Raw genomic sequence first — 18,989 nt, 5'->3', positions numbered from 1 at the left:
TTATCATTTTTGGCTCGAGAAACAAAACCACATGTCACTTGGATTTTAACTACGGAACAACAAACAATGACAGATTAGATTGGCCAAATAAAAGCTGTTGTTGCTGTTCACGCAGAAACCTTGGTAGAACCAGTCGTAAGGTAAATTGTCACTCTTGAGTCCCTCAAGGTTCTGTTCTGGGTCCTTTATTGTTTTTGCTGTACTTGATTCCCCTTGGTAAAATCATTCAGAGATTTCCAGATGTTTCTTATCACATTTTTGCTGATGACATCCAGCTCTACTGCTCTTTTGACCCAACTGAGCCCCAAAGTCTGAACAGCTTAGTCAATTGTTTGCTAGAAATCAAACAATGGATGAGTGAAAACACTCTACAGCTAAATGTGGACAAAACTGAAACACTGGTGATTGCTCCTGATGATAAGGTTCCAGGGTTGAGTCAGTACTTGGGTGACTTAGGTCAGTCTGTCAAACTGAGCCTGAGAAACCTGGGTGTTGTATTTGATAAAGACATGTCTCTTGTTCGACACTGCAGAAAACTGAACAGAAACTGTTTCCTTCAACTGAGAAAAATCTCCAAACTTAGGAAAATGTTGTCGGAACATGATCTGGAGCTTGTAATCCATGCGTTTGTTTCTTCTCGCCTGGACTATTGTAACAGTTTGTTTTCATGTCTTAACAAGAAGGATCTGTCTCGTCTGCAGTTGATTCAGAACTCTGCAGCGAGAATTCTAACCAGCTCAAGTAGAAGAACTCACATTTCTCCGATCCTTAAAACTCTTCACTGGCTGCCAGTTTCTTTCAGGATCAACTTTAAAATTCTGGTTCTTACTTTCAGATCTATTCATTGTCAGGCTCCTGATCACTGATCTGATCCAGCCTTACACCCCAGCTCGGGCTCTGAGGTCTGTAGATCAGAATCTACTTATGGTTCCTCGCACACGGTTCAGGACCAGAGGAGAGAAATCTTTTCAGGCTGTTGCTCCTAAGCTTTGGAACAATCTTCCTCTCTCTTTGCGCTTGATGGATCTACTGACTCCTTCAAGAAACATCTTAAGACGTTTTTATTTGTTCAGGCTTTACCTTGATTTTCTGGAACTCCTGTGTTGTTCTCAGTATTATCTTGATCTTTAAAGTATATACTTTATTGAGTATTGTTTTGATTGTTAAAGCGCTTTGTGACCCTGGTCTGGAAAAGCGCTATATAAATAAATATAACTTACTTACTTACTTACTCTTAAAATAGTTGATAACATTATTTTGCACCCATTATCCACTGACTGTTTTGAAGACTATTTTATTTTGTAAAACGTTTTAGTTCTAACCTTTATATTTTATATCTTGTCTTTAAACTGCTTTTTTTTATATTTAATACGTTAATTTATTGCTTTAATATTTATATTTTTTTGTGATTTTTCTTGTTTTTACATTGTTGCCTTTTGAGATCAATTGATCAATTGTAAATGGCACAACAATTATTATTATTATTATTATCCAATTGACCTTGCTAACTGGGACTAAGGTGTCGTAAAACGCATCTCATAAAAGTCAAATAAAGTCCACGGATTAATCATAATATCCAATCTTTTTGTATTTTCTTAAGTAAATTTGAAATGTCATCCTGTTCACCAAGAAATGGATCAACATTTGTTACTGTGGGCTGGTGATGAAAGCTACTGTTGACAACAACAATCAAACATTTTAGTAAAATAAATAAAAATGAAAATACTCAAAAATTAAATATAAACTGACTTATAACATTGATTTAAACATAAGGATCCTTTTTTCCCTCTACTCCTCGATCCGAGTCAATAAATTCAACTTTTAATAACCAATTCAAAACGTTTCTGTCGCCTCTGGGACGTACAAAACTTTGTAAATTGCTGCAAAAATTGCTGATAACGAAATGTCAATCAAACCCAACTGCACTCACTCCTGGAGTCGTAGATTCTATTTAACATCCTGCTCTGTTAGGGGTTGAACACAAGATTTTGAAGATCCTCTACCCTTCCTTTAACACAGTAAAAGATCATGTACAACATATATGTAATTGTATATGACATTCAAGATAGCAATTATTTATTAACAATTTAAATGTATTTACTCCTGCACTCCAGCTAAAATGCACTAAGAGCGTGCATACCTCCTCCAAGGTCTAAATTTAAACTGTGTTTTTGTTTTTATATATATATATATATATTTTAAACTTTTAGCAATGGAGTAACAGCAGGTGAAAGTCCAGATCTCTCCATCACATGTGATAAATCCTTCAAAGCGTTCACGGATCCAGATGATTATCCAATAACAACAACACATTTTGATCAAATTCTTTGTTTTATGCCCTGAAATTTAGATTTAAATCATCAATTTATCTGTTTTTCAAAGTAACTTTTCTAACATACAGACAGATATGAAGATGCTGATGATCACAATTTAAATTAATTTCATTATAAATATAGAATATCTAAAGAAAACATGTCCACGTGAGACTCCCTGAAACAGTTTCATTCTACAGAATAAGCACCCGGGGAGTTTCATGTTCCTCCGTCATCCTTACATAAGCATCCTATTAAAACATCTCTTCCAAAGATCTACAGCCGAGTTAAAAACCTTTGGACTGAACTCCCCTCATCAATAATGAACATAAGTTTGTCTGTACAAGGGTTTCAGTGACGGTCAACCATGTCTATAACGGTCACTTCTGTGCTTCCTTTCCAGCGTGTCCCAGGTGGACTCACGGCCTGGGCTGTTCCCAAGAATGTGTCTGTGCACAAGAACATTCCACTGGATGTGACCCCAAGACGGGAATCTGCTCCTGCAAGCCGGGGTACGACGGGCCCCAGTGTGAGAAAGGTATCAGGGAGAGAATATTTAATGTGTTTGTTTATGTAACAAAGCTGCAGCATTCCTGATCCAGAGAAGAGTTTGAACCTCTTCCTCGCAGTTTTTCTCGCCAGTCTTTTAATGCTAATAAAAACCTCCTCAGTCGGGAGAGATTTACAGTTGCTGTGGCAACAAATGCTGAGAAGATTAAAGTCAACAATCAAGTTTTATTCTGTTCAATTCAAAGGAAAAAACATGTTAAACTTGTCTGTTTAAAAGATTGTTCAATGAAAGCCAGATGTTGTTAGTGATCACAGAATATTTGTGTTTTCAGAGTGTGATGCAGGTTTCTTCGGTGAAGGCTGCAAACGGACTTGTGACTGCCCGGGTGGAGGGTCATGTGACCCGGGGACTGGGGCGTGCAACCGTCAGTGTCCGGCGGGTTTCCATGGTGACAAGTGTGATGAAGGTGAGTAGATTCAAAGACATTTAGTTTGTGTTTCATATTTATTTTCGTGTTCTGATGCGACAAAAGTATTGTTTCTAGAATATCTGTGGCATCAGGATCTTGAAGGTTTGGATTTAAATTAATCATTTTTTCATTTAATTATTTTATAAATAAATAAATTCAATCATTTATATATTTAAAGGTTGGATTTGTTTTTATAAAATATATGAATTGGATAATTTGTATATTAAAAGGTACATTTTTTATTTTTTTTATTTAATTTAATTAAAAAACTATATACACATAGAGTTTGTATTTAATATTTAAATTTGATCTTTATTGAAAGATTAAGTTTTTTGTTTTTTTTATTAATAATAATATAAAAAATTCAACATACACATAAAATGTGATATTCCAATTCCAATAATTAAACAATAAAATGTATAAATTATATAAATATATTCTAATTAATAGCCTTTTAGATTCAATATTAAAATGTTGCTGTAATTTGAATTTGAATAGTTTGATTAAGTAACAGTACTTTCTTGTTTTTGTCTGGTCAAACTTTTAAATATTGAATTTAAAGGCTACGAATAAAATCAAATAAAAAATGTGAAAATGTATTTATTCATATCATTCCTAATATCGAACTTAATGTGACTCATTCATTTAATAGAAATATTGGATTTTAAAACAAATTCAGCATTTAAACATAGAAATAATGAATTAATAATTATTTTAAAGAATTACTTGATGCTTAACAAGACAACACATTTTTGATAATTGGATTGTTGTATGATTTTCTATGATATTTATCTGCAAATATCCTTATATTTCTTTGTTAAAGAATGTCCATTTTAGTAACTATTTAATAACCCTTTTAAGACACATCAGACACAATCACACTCAAATAGATGTTTCCACTACAAACTGTAAGAGAAATGTGAAAATATTGTTTTCATTGGCTAATAATGCAGCAACTTAGTTTATCAAACTAACTTCAACATATGCTGTACAAGTGGCGCCCCCGTGTGGCGGGAACAACATTGCGAGATATTTCAAAAGGTTCGCTCGCATGTGTGGATTAAGTAGAGCGCGTGGGTTTTTAACATCCATACAAACTGGGATTTTCCACCTTTGGTTCTGTGTGGATTTGTCAAAAGTGTGGAACATATAAATGTGTCACTCACCGAGAGTGGGAGGAAAAGACAAAAGCTCGTGCGATGAACACACCTGGTTTCTGCAGGTGTGTCTGCTGTGATCCACATACGAATGTTTACCTTCACAGTTGATCAAAAGTTCAACGCCCTGGGATCACATAGAAAAAATGTACATTTACAACTGGATTTAATAAGAAGACAACCACCTTATTAAATAATAAAGGAAAGATTTGTGGTTTCTAACCTAAATTATTTATAACAGAAGATTTAATTTTATATAAATTTGTTTTTCTCAGTTTTAAACTGGTGGTCCTTTTTAACATAAGTTATCACATATATACAGAAAAATTTTAACTAAAATATGTAGATTATTATTAGATGAATTACTGTGTCATAATATTGATCCTCACAGAAACATTTTAAAAGTGTTAAAGAATGTTATTTCAAATTATATATAATCCCTTTTATTTTCAGTGTTATTAATCATTTGATAGCAAAGTAACAACACGTTTATAACGTTCTTCAACATGGTTAAAATGAAGCAGTAAATTAGTAATAACATCAATAATATAAACACAAGTAACAGCAGGAAATGATCACATGACACACATAGATGATCATTGTGCTGATGTATAGCTGGTAACATAAATCATAGATTAATTAAATAACACTGAGTAAAATGGAAAAATATGTATATGGGTCAGAAATAATAGGAACCGCTTTTCTCTTTTTTTAATACATAAAATATCTTGTTTCTTCATAAATAGATGGATTTCAGTTCATTTTTGATGGACTATAGTTGAAAATGTAGTTAAAGATACTAGGATTGTACGTGTTTAAAGGATACAAAACAATATTTTATTTAAGATATCATTGAAATAAATCCATTTAGACTTCACGCTTGTTTTTTTCAGAATCACAACCAGAACTTTTAAGTTATGACATCCAAATAAGAAATAACAAATTTCTCTCTCTTAGTGAACAAAGCAGTTGTGTAGACATCGATTTAATTATACACTACTGCCTCCTAGTGGATAAAGCATTAATGTACAAACTTTAGATACAACTAAAGAAGAAAGGGACACCCTGGACAGATCGCTAACCACAAATACGCAAAATTGCGTTTCACCTTCATTATTATTAATAATTATGTATTTTTTCAATATAATAGGTAACTAATCATTTTGATTCATTTTAATACCAATTGAATCGCAGATCTTTCAATTATTTTAATGGACTTAACCAGATCTTATAATAAATAAAAATAACTAAACATTACTTTACCTTGATTTGGGTAGATAAATAACCTAAGTTTGAAAAAATCAAAAGGTCACAAAACTTAAATCGATACATGAAATACCCCTTGTGTTATTTAGATTCATATAGTTTTAGAACACAACAAAGAAAAGCTTTTATCTAAAATAAAGATTTTTTTTATTATTATCCATTATTAGTTCAGCTCTAAATATAACTACAGTGCTTTTGTCTTCTGTTTTTGTTGTTTTCTTTCCAGCAAAAAGATTCAAGTGAATATTAAAACCAAAAGTTTTTTTTTAATATAAAACCGATGAAAAAAGTTCTATTAAATACAAATATATTAAGATTGGCCTATTTGGCTTGATTTGACTATATTCTTTTCGGTTACTTGAATTTGGTTGGTAGTTTTTTTTGTGTGTTCACGTTATATTTAGTCATTACAATCCTTTATCTTTTGCTTGATGGCCCCTCACAACAATCACTGTATAACATGTGGCCCCTGAGGAAATATAATTGTTCCCCACTGTTATATTGTGTCAATAAATAAAAAAACACCAAAACATCTAAATTAAATCATGAAAATCCATAGTTTAAAAACATTAAATGCATGTCTATTATTTAGATTTATCGTTATTTTCGAAGACACACAATCATCAATAAAATAAAGCTCGAGTATTTATTTTAATTATCCATTACTAGTTCATCTCTAAATATGACTATAATCCGTTTGTTTTTAGGATTTTTTGTCCTGTTTTTCTTTTTCTTTAAATATAAAAATCACATTTAAAAATAGTTAACATCAGATTAAAAATAAAAGTAAAAGTAATTTTATTAGATTTGTTTTTGTTACTTAAACTCTCAAGAAACCCATTTACATTTAATATTGAAACTCCATTTTTAAAAATACATGAGATACACGCGTATTATTTAGATTTATCATCATTTTAAAACTCGAAACGAAAAAATGTATCGCTTCTCGTTCCTGCAATTCCCCTACTCGCCACTAGATAGTGCTGTTGGATACCACATGTTATTTCCCCGCCGCTCCGTTGAGCCACGGATTTACTCAATCGTTTTTCAACTTTTGACATCTTAAATCCTCACAAATCCACTACTTCACTTTGTCATTCGTCACTTTCGTCCGAGCTGTGTTTTATGTTGGTGTCTTCCCAGAGTTGTTCCTCCCGGCGTGCACTGCAGCAACAGTCAAACAGTCTTAAGAAAAGGAAAACGGATTAGGTCTCGATTCGAGTCTCGTTGACTCCACGTGTTATTGCAAAGCCTCCGAGATTTACTGTAAAGAGCAGGATCGGGGGCCCTATGGAAACCCACCTCGCTCGTCGGTGGGTGAGGATAAATCACGCGCGTGTCACTCGAGACGTCAACCCCTCGCGTCTGTAGTCATAACAGTCTGATGGCTTCAGACTCGGAACCGACTTGTGATTGGACCGAGTCTTAAAAACGAGGCTATCAGTCTGTTTTCTGAAGGTTCCCCTCAAGCAGAGGTGTTCAGTTTCTGTCTCGTGCAGGGGCCTCTTCCTCCTCCAGCAGCGACAAGAACCAGCCTCTCCAGAGTTTTCATGGTTACATTCACTTTTTTTTTTAGTTATTTTTTAAAAGTTTCAAGTCCCTGCCTTTGATCCCAGACTTGTTGACAAACCTGTATTGTTTGTCTTGTTTGTGTGCAGAGCTTGAATAGCAGCAGGAAGTTCTGTTCCGTCTCCTCTCTTTTCTGTGGTTCGGGCTCTGGCCGGGCTGTGTGGTCTCTGGACCTGCTTTATGGGCTGACAGCAGCGGCTCTTACACAACCAGGGATCTGGAAATAATCCTTCTGTCTTAAAGAGCTCATTTAAGTCTGGAGATGAAGTCGCTCTGAGATGACACAGCGTGTGTGGGTGTGTGTGGGTGTGTGTTTGTGTGTGGGTGTGTGTTACTGAAGCCAACGTGCCCACAAATCAAGTTAAAATGTTGCTATATAGATTTGAGGAAAATTATAGGTAAAACATTTATTATTAATCTTGGACACATGACATAGCAGGCCTCGGAAAAGTGCGGCCCGGGGGCCACATGCAGCCCTTTGACTGTATTTATGTGGCCCTATTAAGAAAAACTCATCAGACAGATCATGTGTAAACCGATTATTATTATTATTATTTAATTTTAATTATTCATTTTTAGTTTAACTTTAAATATGACTATTTTGTTTTTTTTTTCTCCGTTTTTGTCATTTGTGTGAGAATTTATTTACCTTTAAACATATTTAAGTCAATATAAATAAATGTTTTAAAAGTGCTTTTGACATCACATTAAAAAAGGTTGAATAATATACAATTAAATAATAATTTTAGTCTATTTAGCTTAATTTATTACATTTGTTTTTGTAACCTAAGGCTTTTTTTGTAGTTTTTATTTTACTGTTTCAATTATATTTGGGCTTTTCGCTCCTGTATACTGTATAAAATGTAATTACCTACCACTGATATATGGTTTCAATAATAGATATTTATGCAAATTAAATAATGAAGAGACTTTTTCAAACCCACCCTGGCCTTGTTAATGTTTATTTTCTTATATTCTGTATTTAAAGATGAAAAGGTACAAAATTAAGAATAGTTTAAGCACAAAAATGAAATAAAAGGATTTCCCCCCCTTTTTTTTTCATGGATTAAATTTTACCGGTAATTTCACAAATTTGCCAACAGAAAAAAAAGAGGACCACATGTTGTTCACGGACCTCACCTTCTTCAATTATCTTCTGGAAAAAAAAGAAGGGAGAAAATGTTGTTGCCATGATGACAGTAATTGCTGGAGTTCTAATAAACAGACGACAATAAAAGCGAAGCTACCGCAGAGCAAACGTACAGCTGGCTTCAAATGACAGCATTCACAGTGAGCCAGCCTTTTAATAACATCGCAGCGAAACCACTACAGAGGCTGGTGAAGACGTCATGCTGTCAGCGTGGGAACTCAGCGACGCTCGCTGCCAGATTCTGCTGAGGAGCCCAATTCAAGGGTTAAAGAAAAAAAATAAAAAAGCATCTTCAGTTCGAGCAGACGACACATAATCAGGCCGCATTACTGTCACGTTCCAAACACGCTAAACCTCAACGTCACATGTTACTTTTGCACTTAATTTGTGGCTTTTCCCGGTAACTTTCTAACACTTTTTAATACATACTTGAGGTGGCGTGAAATAAAAAAGTGGCTGCTGAGGTAACAAGAGTCGTATCTTGAGACACTTTAACAACATTTCTAAGGTTTCCTCCTTTGCGTTCGCCGACGTATCTAAAGTGCTGTTGGCATCTCATGAACAACAACAAACTTTTCCAGGCTCCAGTAATGCCTGGTTACAAACCATTGAGGGGGAAATGGTGAGTTGTAATTTGCAAAACGATTTAAACCGAAGATTCACTTATTTATTAAGAATTCCAATTAAACCTAAACTGGTTAAACTTGCTGTGCGGGTTCAGTTGTCACAAGATTTACAGTTATTTCGGGTTTTTTCAGGTCAGGTTTAGTTTTTTTTAAAACACTTCTATCTCAGCTAAACGTATATTCGGTATATCTAAAATGGATACTTAACCACGCCTCTAGGAGATACCGAAAAAGACCCCAAAAGTGGACTTGTAGCTAAATGCTACGCAACATGCACGTAGCATGCTAACTCATTCTCTCGCCGTAGACAGGTTGGATACCTCGCACAAGCTAGCATCCAAAGTTTGGGAGTTCTTATACAAGTAAAAAAGGTCAACATTTTAAACATGAAGCCATTTTTTAATCTTAGCCCGAGCGCTGTGCTAAACTTATGCTAATAATGTAGCATAATTAGCAGTTACATTTCCTCATAGGCCGTATTATAGACTGTAACTGTCGACTAGCTATAAGGAATAATTGATAAAGGAAAATAAATTATAAACAAAAAATAAATCTTCGAAAAAAAACGGATCAAATGCTGGAAATAAGGATATTAGAAAAGTATAATTGTACGATAACAATTAAAAAAAAAAAACAAGATATATATGATCCGTTTTGGCTCCGAGTACCAATTTCATTTGGCATTATATTCAAGGACCGAACTTCAGATAAGAACAACAAATTAGAGCTTTTGTTTTACTAATTTTTTACTTGTTTAATGTTTTTTTTTGAGTCAACTTGACTGAAACTAGTGGTTTGACGTGTCAAGAGTCACAGGCTAATGTAACTTTAGAGAAAATGTCATCTTTTTTCAAAACAAAACACATTTCAGACAGTATTAATTAATAGAAGAGAAATTCTATTTAACAATGTTCTTTCTGTCTGGCCTGGTAACAAATGTCTTATTGACCAGTACCGGTCAAACCAGGGGTCGGGGACCAATTATTATAAATTATATAATTATTTTTATTTTTAATAATTATTAATGATATAAAACAACAAATTATTTTTTTGTTTGTTTTTAAACCCGTACATTTATCTTTTCATTCATTTTAGGGTAATCTTTTTACAAGGGAAAATGAGGCCATAATACTAAGCACTTTGACAAGTTATATTTAGAATTCAATAAAGAAAGAAGATTCGTCCGTCAGAAACATTTTTCCACGAAAATGTTTCAAAGTTTCCATCATCTCACTGCAGTAATCCGCCAGACAATGGTGACAAACACTGATATCAATCACAAACTTTCAAGTGCAACACAAGTGCAGCTTCTTTCAAATGCCAGCAAGAGACTGTTTACATTTCACCGCTTGTCAGTACGCGAGCTAATGGCCCGAACTTCCTCCTCGTTATCATCCGCTTATCTATTTCTAGCAAAAGCATCATGTGCGATTGTTAGCCCTACGACATCCAGGAACTCGTCGCCCCATCTCGGGCTAAGAGTTATCAGGGACTTTCCCATGCCGCGAGCTGCATCAGCCAACAAAGGCTAAGAAAAGAAAGCTAGCACTGTGAACGGCTAGCTAAGCTAGCAAAGAAGATGCATCATTTAGTTTAAAATATATTTTGGCGATTTCAATGAATCGACTGGACTGAAACGCTAACAATGGCTTCTTAACAGTAGAAGTAAGTAAGTAATTTATATTTATATAGCTCTTTTCCAGACCAGGGTCACAAAGTGCTTAAACAATCAAAACAATACTCAATAAAATATATACTTAAAAGATCACGATAACACTGACAACAACACAGGAGAGAGGAAGATCATTCCAAAGCTTAGGAGCAACAGTCTGGAAGGATTTCTCTCCTCTGGTCCTGAACCGTGTACAAGGAACCATCAGTAGATTCTGATCCACAGACCTCAGAGCCCGAGCTGGGGTGTAAGGCTGGATCAGATCACTGATGGAAGGTCTGACCATGAATAGATCTGAAAGTAAGAACCAGAATTTTAAAGTTGATCCTGAAAGAAACTGGCAGCCAGTGAAGAGTTTTAGGGATCGGAGAAATGTAAGTTCTTCTACTAGAGCCTAGAACACGTGTATCATGGTCTGGGGGCGAAATCTGGCACGCCTGCCAGTAAAAAAATGTAATAGATTCATGTTGGTATAAGATAAGATAGTGTGTTGGGAAAGGAGCAAAAATGGAGAGATAATTAAGATAAATTGAGCCTCACAGAATAAAAAGACAACCTGAGAATCAAACTCTTACTCACTGTTACCTTTGATCGACGGACAGATTTTTGCCCCTCGTGTGATCGACACCCCTTGCTGTAGAGAGGAAACGTTCGCTCTCTGAAACGTTCCAGTATTAGAGAGGTTTATTTGTCACGCCGCCTCAGGAGCCTTTAGAATGACAAGACCAAGTGTCAATTGACTCTGCGTGCAGTTATACACTCTACCTGGCTGCTCAAGTGTGTGAAAAGTGGTCTCTACAGGGCATTCTCTGCACATCAATGGCCCGGGCACGTAGACTCAAGTGGGCATATGGGAGACTCTCGAGGCGGGCACGGTAACCTGGTTTTGTTTTTGGCGGTGGGCCTGTGGACCCAGCAGGTGCTCTAATTACCGGGCCCTCTGTGCTTCTTCTACCCCTCGAAAGTGGACGACTTTTTCGAGCCGTGGCGGACTTTGATGTGGCCCCGGGTCCACCGCACATGTGGGACGCGCGCCGGCTTAATGAACGCAGACACTGCAAACGAAACAGCTTTCGGAACTGCAATCCGATATTTCTGTAGGTGGTAGAAAAACGGAGCGAGAGGGGAAAAAGGAGGAGGAGCGGCTGCGAGGAAGCCTGAAGAAGCAAATAAAAAAAAAAAAAAAGAAGTTCTTTCGCCTCTTTTGTGACGCTGCCAGCTCCAACCGGTCGGATGTTTTAGCTTGGCCCGCAGTTTGCCCGGATAGCTTTTATGGTCTTGAGTGTGGCCAGATGTGCGAGTGCAGGAACGGTGCCCGCTGCCACCACATCACAGACGCCTGCCTCTGCACCGCCGGCTGGGCAGGACCACACTGCATTCTGGGTAATGGCAGCCACATCATTAAAACGGGGTGTGAGGGAGGCACTCACTGCAGCCCATCACGACATCCTCTCCTTAAACACGACGATGATCTGTTTGCGAACAATTATCTCTATAATGAGACACTGAGTCTTTAAGGGATGGGTAAAAAGGCGGCGTGGAAAGGCGGGGTGGGGGGGCGGCAATGGGGGCGCCCTGGAGGCTTCACTGTTTATTGGAGTTCTATTGTGGCTAAACGCACCCACGTGTTTGTAATGATCCACTGTAGTAGAGGGAGAACATGAGCTGGAAAAAGTCTCGGTAGAAAAAAGTCTCATGCTAGAGATTTTATTTGTGGATTTCCATGCCGTTGGTTTAATGAAGGCAATGAAATGCCCACTAAAGTTTTTAAGTCTGTCATTCTGCCATCGTTTTTCAAGATTCTCCTCCTCTCGCCGTCGCCATCCTGCGGTCCTAACTACCCGAGTTAAAGTCAGCAGAAAGCCACAAGCTCCAGTTTATGATGCATCCGTGTCATTAGCGCATTTTCCTGTTTCTTACGCTCTAAATGTCATCTCGGAATTAAAGAGCGAGGTCTGCAGTGCGTCTGCTGTAAAAAACTAAACGCTCCAAAATAGGCTGGTTGTCTCATCCACATGCACCAGTTCACTTTCCCTTCTCAATTTCCCCGCGTGTCGGCAGAATGCCTGCGGGGTCATTTCGTAGTCAGACCTCCGAATATCAGAATGGAGCCAGGTGTGACCGAGTCTCCGGGCAGCAGCGAGGAAAAAATATAATGTAAGCATCAGCCAATAAGAACAGAGGTTATGTGTCTATTTTTGAGTAGACGAATACTTTCCTTTAACCGCCTGAGACCTGGAGTGTGCAGACGTTACAGCCGTCATCGCCATAATGATTTTCAAAAAATGGGTTTCAACTTTGACCTATAAGCCACATTCTGAACACAAACTATGTTCTATCGCTAAAGAACTACACAAGAAATAGCGCTAATTCTAGAAAACGACTTTTATATCAGTTAAAACTAGTCAATCCCAATACAATAACGTGGCATCGAAGTTTAAGCATGTATAAGTAGTAGTAAAGATTCTTTTTTTAAGTTGTAGTAAGACATAAAAGGTCTTGTGTTTTGTATTTGTTTGCGAAAACCACTTCCTGTACAAGAAAAGACCCTTTATCATAATCAGTATGTTCTTATTGTGTATTAATATTGTGTGATCTGAAGAACATAGATAAGGTAATATTTTAAAACGTGACAACGATTTGACTCCTCTTTAGGTTTACAAGTTATAGATGGTATCCTTCGATCCAGCTATTCTGGAATGTGTTTTAAGACAATTATCTAAAGATTGTTTTTATAATCATCCCTAGTTGAACAATGACTTGTACGGTTGGCAGTGAAGTCTAGCTGCCAGGATCTTGTGCTCCTCACGATGACCTGGAATATCCAGCTAAAGTCAGGATTGAAATCATTCTCAAACATCTTTAGGTCTTTTTTAAGAGTACGAAAATGATGCCATAAGTATGGAGAATGTTGAGCCAAGAGGGAGAGACTTGGGTTTAAGTTGTCATCAACTGTTCTCTCCTGCAGCATCAGTGTCTGTCTTGTGGTGAGTTCTGTCTTCTGAGGTTGAAATTAGAATCCTTGTCTCTCAACAGTAAGAGAAGCAGGCGGAGGTGACTCGAGCAACATGTCATAATATTCCTCATCTTGTCGAGCAGGGCGGAGGCTTGAGGGCCACGATGGACATATTAACAGTGTCACCTCTGTCATATCTTAGAAGAGCAGGAGATTCCTTGGGAGAGGGAATTCTTGGACCTATTGTTTGAACCGCTATCCCAGGACGTGAGCTTGGATTGCCTCAAGGAAACGGATATAATAGAACTGAAAAGGTATTTGGACGTGATATTTGGCATTACAAACAACCAAGTGACTAACTCGGAATTCATCAGACAACACCACAAGTTAGTTCTAATGGTTACAGCGATACCATGACTATCATGAACCAACTCTTGCAAGATCAGGTGGTCTACCATCTGATCTGAAGAAGAAGTTTCATGAGACAAAGTCTTCCCATAATGCTCTTTGACGTCCATGTTGGCGAGATGATAAATAAGAAAGTATGTGCAGAAGATGGTGCAGTGAAAAATTGGGTACCATTGGATACAAACTTTTTATAGTATGTTTCACATGTATCTATGAACCCCCATACGTGGAGAAGACATTAGATTCTCTAGAAGACACATGGTGGGAGAAGGCAGTTCAATACAAAACAAAATGATGGAAATACTTGCAGTGAGGTTTTTCGGACGCATCAGCAAAAAGTTAACAGAGAATGGTCACCGAACCAAGAAGCGTCTATGACAGACCCGGGGACCACATGCGGCCCTTTGACTGTATTTATGCGGCCCTCGTAATGTCAAAGTATGATCATGTATACGTGGTTCTAATGCATTAACAAATGTATTTATTATTCATTTACATTTTCACACTTATTTATCTTTTCCCTCCTTTCTTGTGTGTCATTTTTTGAGTATATATTAATCCCTCAAAACATTTTTTTTTAAGTTAGTTGAAGAAATGTTTTGAAAAAAACCCTCATATATACAAGAATAAAATTGCAGCTTATTTAGCTTAATAAATGTCACGGCCTAATGACAAATGTCCTTTTTTTGAGGGATTTTCTCGTCTTTCTTTTTGCTTGACGGCCCCTAACAACATTCAGAGAATTTAATGTGGCCCTTGAAGTATTATAATTGTCCACCCCTGTGCTGTGTCTCAAATCGCATACTAGCGTACTAAAAGTTAGTATTTTTAGTACGTTAGTGTGTCTCAATTCTTAGTATGTGAAATTTAGTGCGCCATGCATACTAAATTGGCATACTAACACGCCCACAAAACTAGCATGGTTCGATGGACACTAACCATACTAAACAGCCGCCATTTTAGTGACGTTTTAAACGGAAGTTACGTCATATATAAATGCATATATATGCATATACTTAAATGTGTATTTTCAGCAGCAGTAGGAGGATAAACACATCTTCGCTGCTGATACCAGCTTAAATATCTCGCGATTATTTAGATTCTCATATTTTTTCTTTATTTCTTTTTCCAAAGTTGCAATACGTGCTGCCAGCAGGTGTCGGCGATAGCGTTCAAACAGCTGCTTGAAACATCGTTAAATAGAAGTAGAAGAAGAAGCTGTCATGTGATTTCCGGTTAGTGTGTAGCTTCAGGGTTTGATTTGAGACATACTATCTGCGGAGAATTTGCGTACTAGTTAGTATGCATACTAAACTGATGCATACTAACTTCTAGCATACTAAGATTAGTATGCGATTTGAGACACAGCACTGGTCTATGAAGAAGGCCTCTCTTTTGTCAGTGAATTAGGTGCATTAAATAACTGTTCTTTGCACACCGCCCCCATCTGGCCAGGGTTATTACTAAAAACAGAGAACAGACGCCCCCGGCACAGCGGGGGGTAAAAGCAGACTTGGGTCACGAGTGAAAGCCACCTCACAAATAAAAACAATCAAAACAAGCTACAAAAGCGTGTTCTGTTATACCTTGGCAAGGCTTGTGTGTGGAGGTGTGACGGCGGATCGAGGTGTCAGCGTACGTCAGGCCTTGTGAATGGGAGCCAGGCTGGAAAAGGGAAGCAAGAGCAACAAACGTGAGTGTGTTTGCAAAAAAAAAAAAATCGGAAACTGCGAATGAATGAATGGTCAATGAAGGACCTTCAGAGCCGACGGTTGGTGTATTGTCTCCGCTCCGGGTTATGGGTCTTGTGGTCCTTCCTGTGGTCGGTTGCCCAGTTGGGTGTCTGGTCAGCGCCGGCCCAGGTGCGCTTGTGAGAGAAGTTGGTGAAAAATGTTACGTTGTTCATTAAAGCATTCATGAGTCAAGTCCATTTTTGAAGGTATGGATCTATTTTTCTACTTTACATTTACGAAAATAAACCTTCTGGACTCATTCGCCTAACATGTACTTTTTCCATGCATGGTCACCAACCTCTAAACCCAAGTAGAGACACAAACAAATATCTTGTTTTTCACTGGATAGACACATTTGTGACTAGAACTCATCTGGAAATGTTCAAAAAACACAATTATTTACCATAAAATACACCTTAACTGGTGTTTAATTATGTCGACAATCACCGTGGCCACCCCTAAGGACTGTGTGAGGCAGCATTACACTTCTTTACTACACTTTCTTTCATCCTTCCTCAAAAACACCAGCTCGACTCACACACTCCCCAGACATCTGATAAATGTTACACACCGGGTGCCAAGTAAAACAGAAGGCATTGTTTTTGTCTCCTTTCGCGGCGGATAAGGGCTTTTGGAAAGCAGACATGCATAATGACAGCTCTGTAATTGCCTCTTTAGTCTGGAGGTCTTTCTTATCTGTCCCTGCGCTGCCTCCACCGCTGAGGTCTCACCAGAAAAACATGTTAGCTTCGCTGATTGATCTTATTCAGTTTGACTAATTGGTTTTTGGAGAACACTTGAGTCACAAGTGTGTGTGTATATATTTATATATGCATGTATGAGAAACGGGTATGTGAAAGAATGTCATTGCGTACTTTGGGAAAAGTGCGAAGAACTCTGTCCTCGCCTTAAATATCACAACTTTTATCCAAACTTGCTGATATTCCAAACCCTTAATTCTTCCTATTGCTGGTTGATTGTCTTTAATGTACCGTAGCTCGGCAATCATTTGATTTAAATCAATGTTACGCAAAATAAGTCCATTATTTATAAATAAATCTCACGTCTTGTGCTTTTTTAGTTTGTCCTACTGGGAGATTTGGGCAAAACTGCAGCCAGCTGTGCCAGTGTTCTGGAACCCATGAGCAGTGTGACCCCAGGAACGGGTCGTGTGGCTGTTTACCGGGTTACTACGGTGCACGGTGTGAACTTCGTAAGTAAACCACTGTTTTAATGATTCCATTCACAATGTCTGCCCGTAACATTAATGCTAAAAAATCAAGCAAAAACACTGGAAGCTTCACATGATTCTCATCATCCAATAAATCTGAGGAAATTTAATATTAAATCTAAAGTTGAAGCGTCAAGAATAAACAAATTAATAAAAAGATAAATTAATCAAATCAATTCATGTATTTGATTTAAGTATTTGACTCTTAATGGTCCAGGAGTTTTTACTGTTGCAATGCATTGTGGAACTTTTTCCAAGAGTATGATGGACGTTACTGTCCGTGTCAAAATCAAAGTAGATTAATGTTCATGTTGATACGGTGACTTCTAAAGTTGTCAGTGTTTAAGATAAGATAAGGCATAGATTGATAATGTCAACAAATATACACAGATGTTCAACAAGACTAAAGTTAGGTTGAAATAAATAAATGTAAAGGGAATATGAAACTCACAATTAATCAACAATAAAAACAATAATAGTCTTTATTTCTATACAATCCTTTCAAAGTGAATAAAGTCACACAATGCTTTACATAAGAGCAGAATTAAACATAAAACATTATTAAGTTAAACATTAACAGCACAAACCATTATTATGATAAAAAAGAATATATATTCCATAATGGAATAAAATGCAAGAAAGATACTGAAACAGGTTTAAAACTACAATTCTGGCCCATTGTGTGATTTCCTTCCTACTAATGTCAAATCGTATTTAATCATATATCATATCATACATGAGAAACCCCAAAAGTAACTGTAGATAAAAAGTATTGCTAATACTATCAAAGGAGCAAAATAGAAGTTGTTGACACAAATATCTTCTATTATTTATTCTGCAGGGTGTCGCACAGGAACTTTTGGGATCAACTGCAAGTCACGGTGTATGTGTGTCAACGGTGGTCGCTGCGACTCCAGAACCGGGGCGTGCCAGTGTCTACCGGGCTTCATCGGACCTGACTGTGGCTTAAGTAAATCGAAAAAGTTGTCTCGAACAAGAGTTGTATCTCAAAATGAAGCATGTCTTTTTTTACGTTAGGCATTTCAGGAGTATCATGATTGTTACACTGTCACAGCCAGAAGAAATAGTTCTACTTGGCAGGTCACGGTTTTGTCGTTTTCAACCCTATTGCAAGATCATTTTAAGCTTCTGTAACTGAAATATCATGTTTTCTTTCAGAATGTCCTGCTGGGTTTTATGGAAAAGATTGTGCAAGGATGTGTTCTTGTGGTGTAAACGGAACGTGCCATTCGACAAATGGAAGGTGTCTCTGTGCGCCTGGTAGAACGGGACCGTCGTGTCAACAGGGTATGAACAGTCATAGACTTCACTAACCTAAAAGTTATTTAATGTTTGGCTTCCATACCATCACCGAGAACAATCTGAGATCAGAGTCTCTAATTCCATCTTCACTGAAACACTTGAAAACCTTAAAATCTTGACAAGTGAGCAAGTAAATTCGCATCCACAAACTGTATAAAGGTTGTTAGTGAGTATCTTGTTAGTGTTCTGACAGTCTATCCTCCCTCAGAATGTCCCAGAGGACGGTACGGAGTTCTCTGCAGGAACACATGCAGCTGTCTCAATGGGGGAATCTGTGACCCGGTAGATGGATCCTGCAATTGTGGACTGGGTTGGTCCGGACCTCACTGCAACAAAGGTACAACAACAACAACTAGTGCAACCACTACTTGATAGATAATTCGTTTTCTGATTCTTGTCTTAGCCAAAATGACAAACATTAAGAATAGATTTGTTAAGTAAGTAGCTTTGCCTCTTTTAAATATTCCATTTACCAGATCCGTGGTCTGACCCTGGGAGCCTTCTTTTTTATTTTCTAAATAACTGTGGACTCATCTGGTCATTACTCTTTTCCCATGACATTGCACACTTAACATCTCGGCCTCTTTCATCGTTGAATCTGCTGTT

At 37.3% G+C, this 18,989-nt stretch overlaps 1 protein-coding gene across 1 annotated transcript in view; it reads left to right on the top strand.

Annotated features, from left to right (window-relative positions):
- egfem1 (EGF-like and EMI domain containing 1) overlaps positions 1-18,989 on the top strand; it is a 50,526-nt gene that overhangs the window by 27,207 nt on the left and 4,330 nt on the right. The window contains exons 17-22 of the mRNA XM_087796339.1: positions 2,716-2,850; positions 3,155-3,289; positions 16,911-17,042; positions 17,902-18,030; positions 18,240-18,368; positions 18,592-18,720. Coding sequence (XP_087652465.1) covers positions 2,716-2,850; positions 3,155-3,289; positions 16,911-17,042; positions 17,902-18,030; positions 18,240-18,368; positions 18,592-18,720 — 789 coding nt within the window. The remainder of the gene's footprint in view (positions 1-2,715; positions 2,851-3,154; positions 3,290-16,910; positions 17,043-17,901; positions 18,031-18,239; positions 18,369-18,591; positions 18,721-18,989) is intronic.

The sequence above is a fragment of the Callionymus lyra genome, chromosome 7 (genome assembly GCF_982586985.1).
Source record: "Callionymus lyra chromosome 7, fCalLyr1.hap1.1, whole genome shotgun sequence".
Lineage (NCBI taxonomy): Eukaryota > Metazoa > Chordata > Actinopteri > Syngnathiformes > Callionymidae > Callionymus > Callionymus lyra.
Note: the sequence above shows the minus strand (reverse complement) of the source record. Positions and strands in the feature narration are given on the sequence as shown.